The 8076-nt window shown below is 43.7% G+C and overlaps 1 protein-coding gene across 1 annotated transcript; it reads right to left on the bottom strand.

The window, feature by feature from the left end:
* Positions 1 to 2140: 2140 nt before the first annotated feature.
* On the bottom strand, positions 2141 to 3566 carry C1QTNF8 (C1q and TNF related 8; the record flags this gene model as incomplete). Its single annotated transcript, XM_079542895.1, has 2 exons — positions 2141 to 2688; positions 3341 to 3566. The coding sequence occupies 2 exons, from the start codon at positions 3564 to 3566 to the stop codon at positions 2141 to 2143; spliced, it is 774 nt and encodes a 257-aa protein (XP_079399021.1).
* Positions 3567 to 8076: the final 4510 nt, after the last annotated feature.

An 8076-nucleotide genomic window follows, 5' to 3' on the forward strand; every position in this document is an offset into this window, starting at 1 on the left:
TCCTTCCTGGTAGAAAACAACTTTTCCCCAGTCAGTGTGCATTGAATGTAAGCGTGCTCCAGGGGTGTTTTTCCCAGTGCTGGATTAGGTGCTGTCAATAACTCCAGTTGGTTGTGACATTTTAAGAAGGCTGGATCATTTTTTTTTTTTTTTCTTTTTAATTAAAGTCAGCACAGCAAACAGTGGATGGGGTGCACTGGAGGTGCACAGAGCCACTCGATGTGCAGGGAATGTTAGACAGCCCTGTTGGGTAGTTTCTGCAGCTGCAAAGTCGAGGAGGGGAGTGGTGCAGCAGGAGGGACAAAGGGGGAAAGGTGGCAATGACTGGGGGAAAAGCAAATGCCTTCACTGAGTGCAGTAGGAAGGCTTCTGCTGGCACGTGTTTGCTCAGGGCTGGCACCTCTCTGTCAGTGCTCTCAGCACTAAATGGCGTGCTGCAAACAAGCAATGCAACCATTAGGGCTTTTACCATCACCCTAATGGAAGCTGCTGATTAGGAAGCTTTTTTGGAAGGAGTAGGGGGAGGAAAAAAAGACGAGAGGCTGTCTGTGGCAGCTGGGATGCCTGACAAGAGGGCATGGGGGGTCTGCATGAGACACCCTTGGGAGAGATTTTAAAGCCCTGCAACTTTCCCACTTTTCCTGCTAAGGGTTGAGCAGGCTGTGCTGGAAGTGGGAGCAGATGTGATCTTTCAAGGCTGACAAACCATTTTTCATCGCGCGTTTACTTGCAGATATGCTACCTAAAAATTTCTATCTTTGCTAAAACTGAGACCTCAGAAAAATTTGGTATTCATTTAACTTCTGCATCCTGATACTCAGCTGGGAGCACCTTCTGACCAGCCAAGGAGAATTGGTTTCAGTCTAGTTTCTGGAATTCTTTGGTGCTTAAGTGAAAGTGCAGAACTGGACGTTCAGTTGGTGCTTTTAGCCCTGTGCTGTGAAAAGCATATGGAAATAAACAAAACCAGTGCACTCAAAGCAATCTGTTTATTTCAGCTACTTTTCTGAACAGGTGTGGGTAGGTGAGGCACAGCAGTGAAGCAATTTGTCTTCATGTATCCTAAATACAAACGACTCAAGGTGCAAACAGGAGGGGGTGGGCATGGAGGAACCAGAAGAAAATGAGGTTTCTTGCTGCTGCATGCACCTCTCTATTTTGATGTGAGACCAAATTCCCTGTAATATCACTGCTGGCAGTGAAGCACCTTTCTTCCTCCTGCTTTTCTCTTCCAGTTACCAGAGGTGAGAGTGCTGGAAGACAGTAATTAATGCCATGCTCATGTCTTGAAGACTCCAGCTTGGCAGTGAGCACTCACAAATAGGATCCTAGGCAGTGCCCACTGTTTTCCTTAGAAATGGAAATGCTCATGGTACCCTGGTGTTATGCAAGAAGTTTTGCTAGCCATACAGCAGTCTAGCAAAGTTGTGGCATCTGGCTGCAGCTGTACTTAAAACTATGCTTTTGGGAAAGTTTTCTGGGTCAATATGCTGCTATTTATGTAATTCTAGCATTTTGCTCTCAGACTGTATTACTGTATGAAATGGAACAGAAATGTAACTCAAGGTAATTGTATTGTGCAAAATACTAACATGGTGTGTTCTTGCCCACCTGAGTGGAGCAGGCCTGGTGTGGGTGCTGGCAGAAAGGGGGCTTTGTTAGCAATACTGTGCACTGTTAAGCATGGTAGATATGTTCCTTAATTAGCACCTGGACAACAGGTATTTGATGACCCATCAAAACATCTTTTTGGGCTAGTCAGTCCAAATGCCTTCCAGTCGATACAATCCTGTCTTTTCTAAGGAAAAGCAGAGATTAATTTTGTTGCTACCAACTTGGAGACTCTTCAGGGATGTTCTTGGGGATCCGTATGGGGCTGCAGAACTGGGACATTCTGTGCTTTGTTTCCAGTGCAGGCTAAGGGTTAAAGCCTTTACTGGTCATAGCTTGGAGCACCTTGAAGCCCCATCACCTCCATTCACAGGTGTTCCTGGCATGGACACAAAGCCACCAGGAGGCTGCCTCCTGCAGTCCTTCCAAGCAGAGCTGGATGTGCATTTCTAAAAGGGAAGACACTAATGCATCAGAGAAACCCCTACCAAAAGCTCTGAAGCTTTTGAAGCCTGAAGCTGAGGAATAACTACTCTACAGCTGGCTTGATTAAATGGCCATTGAAGATGATGTAAACATCAGACTCCTCACTATAGATGGCGTTTTCTCTCTCCCGCTTAAACATCCTCACCCAGACCTCGTCTCCCTCCTGCAGGTCCAGCATCAGGCTCTGGCTCTGCATGATGCTCCGGTCGCTGGGCTGGGCATAGAGGATCACCATCTCCTCCTCGTTCTTCATCAGGTGCAGATAGGTCTCCTTGAAGTTCCAAGTGTGGACATTGAGGCTGAAGTAGTAGATTCCTGGCACGTAGCAGAAGAACTTCCCTGAGAACATGTTGAAATGCTTGTAGAGGTTCACAAACTCGGTGTCGAAAATGACGTGCTGGAAGTAGTCTGAGCTATGCAAGGGCTTTCTGCGACCCACTGAGAAGGCAGCATAGAGCTGCTTGCATGAATGGCCTTGGGGGCCAGGCTGGCCTTTCTGGCCCTTTCGTCCATTGAAACCACGTAGCCCTCTCTCTCCTTCCTTCCCAGCTGCTCCAGGGTACCCTTTTTCTCCCATTTCCCCCTTCTCACCTGCAAACATAAAACAGAAGATGCCAGACACCATCAGCCTCTTTACTCTCAGAAGCATGCCAGGTGAAAGCTTGGTCTTCCTGAGTTCACAGTGCTGATGCACAAAATATTGAAGTAGTGAAACTCCATTACCTGACCAGATTACTTACACAGATCCAGCTGAATGCACAGCCCCTCCATGCACAGCTTAGGGCAACAAAGGTTTGGCTAAAGATTTGGCTTAAGTCTGATTTGGGCCTTGGAGAGGCTTTGTCTGGTCTGCATGTCTCTATGCATAGCACTCCCTGACATATCTCCTATATTATGTGTTTAATTATTAAGGTCTTACTTTGTAAGACAAAGCATATGAAATGGAAAAAGTGAGTGAGAATTTCTACTTGTTCTTCATTTCTTATTCTGAGGAACAACTTTTTGGATAACATTTGTATCTGTTTTTTAGTACGATGTAACTTGAGTTCTCACTGACTCCATTTTCTGATGGATTAGAGCTTATTGCCACTTCTTATTTGTGCGCACACAGGCTGTGCTGTGACACCCCTTGGATAAATAAATCAGATGAGTTTCGTGGTGTAGGAAAGAGCACAATCTGCCAGATGAAGATGTGCAAGCAAGATGGAGGAAGGATGTTATGGCCTCGGTCACCTCTACCCACCTTTGAGGATGGTGATGTCTATGGTTGGCTGCACTTTGGGTACCGAGGAAGCAGGATCACTGCTCATCCTCGTGTATCGTGAGGAGACGATGGAGACGGGCTGCTCTGAGGGTCCGCAGCATCGCACACACGACAGGCGCCGTGGCTCCCGCCTCGGCAGGTCCTGCACTGCTGTGGAGCTGGGGATGGACACCAGGAGCAGGAGGAACACGGCGCTCATCTTCATCTGAGACAGCTGGAGCGGGCAAAGAACAAACGATTAACACGGTGATTCGGATCAGAGCAGCTGATGGGCCATCTGCTAATGTTGCCGCAAGGTGCTTTTCTGATTAATTATTAGCTTATCTTGTAGTGGCACTAGGAGACTCCAGGTAGGAAGGGTTCCCCACAGCGTACTGTTTACAAGCAACGGAAAAGGCAATCCTCATTATGCGTTACTTATGGTTGAAAAATCTTTCAAGAGACTACACATAAAAGCAGGAAAGAAAAAAGCATTTTGAGATTAGAAGTGAAGGCCGTGGTCCTTAAAGGTGTAGCAAGCACTGCTCATGGTGCTGTTGCTGTCTGGCTGAGGTTGGAACTGCCCTTGCAAGAGGCTCTGGGTAAAAAGTGGCTCTCAGTAACTGTTTCATGTTTTGCCGTCCCGAAAAAATGAAAAATCAGATGCAGAGAATGAAACTTCATAGGAATGTCTGACCAATTTCTTTTTTTTTTTTTTTTTTTTAAGGAAAGTGCTGGTGGAAAAATAAACTTAAAAAGTAAAAGCATTTCTCTTTTTAGATCGTTTCTTAACCTTTTGCTGGTGATCTTTCTGCCATGACCTTGCCAAGTGGTTTGTGGCTTTGACTGTGTCCATTTGCTTTTCTTAGCATAATTCCTCTGTACGTTTCCTATTTTTATTTTCCAGTGTGCAGAACAGAGAGTCAAATATCTGCAGCAGGCATGGACCAAACTGGGGCTGGTTTTCCACAAACAGTATGGTGAGAACATCTACTGCGTTTTCAGCTGATGTTGGGAAGCCCCAAAAATGTTTCTGGTGGTGACTGGTGAGTGAGTTTTTGCTTTGAGCTCCCCTCTACCCTCCATCTAAAGAGGGAATGGAGATGGTGGCAGGCAAGTGCCTCCTCATACCATACGTAATTAGTGTCATTCTGCTCATTGTGGCAGTGTTTCATAGTAGACAGGATTTGAAATTATGCCTTTTTGGACCTTATCCAAAGTCCAATTAGTGAGATGGACTCTTGCTGACCTCAGGCTGGGAACAGCTAGAAGAGCTCCTCTTCTACCAGCTCTAATTCCTGGAATAGGTGGGGATGGCAATGCCTAGAAATCCTTGCTTTCAGAAATGGAAAAATGAGCATTTTGCAGAGGGAGAGAAGGTATTTACCCATGAGTTACACAAAGGCTTCACTGGGTACGCCATGGATTAGTCAAGAAAGTATGGGAAAAGAAGAAAAAAGATTAGTCTGGAGCAAGGTACTTGGATTGTATAGTCATTGTTGGGAGACGTTTTCTTCCAGTTCTTACCTGCCCCAAAAGAGCTGTCATTCACACCTTTTATTACTTGGTGTAATCCAGCTCCCTGGAAACTAGATGAATACTTATTAGCAGCGATATAATAACTTTGCTCCTGACAGCAGTGAAAGTTCTTTCATCAAACCTGTCATAACTTGAAATGATCTTTCTAGTTGTAATTGTACCTTATTCTAGGTACAAGTCTGAGGGATTAATGTTCCTCTATATCAGTGTTCAGGGCCTGAATTCTCATTTTCATTAAGTCCTTTTTAATTTTCATTCAGTCCTTAAGCCGTCTTTGTGCTGCCAACCAGGACCAGAAATGCAATGTGTGCCTAAATGGACGGCATATCATAAATAAGCAGCCTGTATGTGACCAGAACAAAAAGCTTGAACTACAGAGAGTGTTTGGAGTCCAAGTAATGTTTCTGGGGTCTCCTTTGCAGTGATTAAATCCTGTGCATACATATATGTGTATATGTAATGGTCTAAGGAAGACCACATATTCACTCAGAGACCCAGACAACTGGGGCCAACATATCCTCCATGGGACTAAAAGCTATTTAGTCCTTGGGATGTAGATAGTCAATACCCTGGGGATAAATTCTAAGGCATTTGATTACATTAGCTGAACATTAAAATTGGAGGACATAATTGCTCATAATACCTTCATGAAGGAGAAAGAGCATTCATTACGAGGGGCATTCATAATGGTTGGCAGGCAAAGGCTTCATAAATATGAAGAAATTACTTCTACATTTTTATAGGCCATTATTCTCTTTAAGATGAATGTTGTTCCTATTTTTAGACGTGGCTCAAGGAAGAGAAGTCGGGGTGAAAAATCAGTGTTCAGGTTATGCACCTTTTACACTACTATAATCCAAGCACCCATTGAGGAAATTGTGTCCGTTTTCATGATTCATGAAGAACAATTACTCAAGTTGTTGGCGAGAAATTGCATTTGGAAAATGAAGCCAACCAGGCACAAATCCAGTCAGTTCAGGGCATCCTGATCTGACACCCAGGCATTGCACACATTTTCCTTTATGGTTTTATATTCCCAAGCAGCTCAATCTTGGAAGTGGCCGGATGTGCATTTGGGACCAACCTAATTTTTTTGTGTGTGCATGTATGTGTCACTGTCCTCTCTACTGAATACAGAAACATGTGCTTGGTTGCAAAGTATTTGATTAATTGAAGCTTTGGTGATATATGCAAATAAACAGTTTCAGTTTTACAGTTTGCTTGTAACAGTCAGGGAAGGAGAGGAGAAGTAAAACAGGAATGAAATGGAGAGAGGGGAGTCTGAGAAGACTGAAAGAGGAATCCAGTGGTATGGGGTTCAGGTTGAAAGGCATCCAACTTTAAACCAGAGGAATGAAGTGTGCAACAGGAAAGGAAATAAACTACTAAGGATTTCCATATAACAAGACCATGTCAATCTGAAGAAAAGAAATGATTTGGGCAAAATTTTGGAGGAGAAGCTTTTTGTCAAATGTGGTGATGGTGGATTTGACGTTTATCCCTTCCAGGAGGCAGTGAACAAGGAGCTCAGCACTGCTCTGCTCCCAGGAAAAATCTTCTGCTGGCTTTGGAAACTTTGGGGTCTGCAAATGTTTCACCTGGACAGAAGAGGAGGTTCTCAGCCTTTCCTTTCCCAAAACCATTTCTCCACTTCAGCTTCTTTGGCTCTTCTTTGAGCTTGAGTTCATATTGTAACAGTTGATAGATAAATGAGTGAAACGTTTCCGTTGCAAATCTTGTGGCGACATTCAGAAAAATGTGAATTATTTGGATGTTTCCTGTGCTTCCTGCAGAATGCTTGGGGAGTAGGAAGCTCGTTGTGAGGCCAGGCATTCAGCTGGTTCAGGTGTAACACATAACGCTAAGATAAATGAGCTTACTCTCCCCAAAATGCTTCCAAACCTCCCCATGCCATAGCTACAGAACGCCACACAACCAGCAGCTCCAGGCCAGAACCGACCAAGATACAAAGGAAGAAGAAATTCTCTCTACATTAAATAGGTGTAGCAGTATTTAGCAATATTTTGGCAAATAATGAAGATTTAGGAATCGTGAAATGAGACATTGAAATCTGAAAAAAGCAGTTAATTTCAGCGCATTTTCACGCTGACAGTGGCCAATGGTTGGTTGAGTTCATCATAATGTTAGCATATATACTGCTGTTGGAGGGCTGTTTGAATGTACTAGAGGGTTTCTTTGGCTGGAACTATATTTTAGATAAGGTTTATAAGACTGTCTTTTTTGTTTTTGTTTTTTTTTTGTCCCTTCTCTGAATTTGAGTAGATGGACCAGTTTACAGTACAAAATATAAACCAATGGGCATTTTATCTATGTCTCAAAGCTACTGGTTTTCCTGCAACACCTGTAATTCCTGATGTCTCCCTGCTGAAAAAAGCAAATTTCTTCTAGAACTTTAGGGATGCCACAAACATTTGTGAGGGAAGGACAAAAAACATTTGTTTCTATTCTGGGAGTTAAATGAGGTGATGCTTTCTACCTGTATGCAACTTATTTAAATATATTTGCTTGGCACTGAGAGCACCTTGATTGATTTCTTGGTTCATGATTGAGTTTAATCTTGCAGCTCAAAGTAGTAGCTTATGTATGAGATGCATTTGCTCATGCAAAGCTTTTTAATGACACTGTATTCCTGAAGAATTTTAACACTTCCATATAAAGCACCACATCTGGGCAACAGCAAGGACAAAAAAAAAAAATCCCACAATAACTGCAAAAATAGCTTACTTGCTCTGTACATGGAGAAAAACAAAAGGAAACAAAGCAAATTCGTCTGGGGGCTGAACCAAAGAGAACTCCCCCGTATTAGCAATGTGGGGTCAGCAGAGTACAAACCATGATGGGTTGCCTTCAGCTCTGCAAGCAGCTCCTATGGGATCTGCTGGGCTTCTCCTATCACAGGCTAGCAGTACAGATCTTCATTAACCCGCTAAAGGGCCCTGCTTTCACTGGCAGGAGAGTGGGTATGTTATGTCCTTACCTTGCAGGGGCACTTGGAATTAAATCCCAGCCATCGCTGTGCTGAGCTCATGCACTGCAAGCAGGAAGAGTTCATGAGGCAGAAATCATTCTTGGATCTTGGAGTTGTGCTTTAAATTTTTGCTAACGTTTTACTTCCTGTTATTGCTATGGCTTCACTTGGAAAAGCAATCTATGACTGTCTTTGCTCTGAATTCACT

The sequence above is a fragment of the Tetrao urogallus genome (assembly GCF_951394365.1).
Source record: "Tetrao urogallus genome assembly, chromosome: 15".
Taxonomy (NCBI): Eukaryota; Metazoa; Chordata; class Aves; order Galliformes; family Phasianidae; genus Tetrao; species Tetrao urogallus.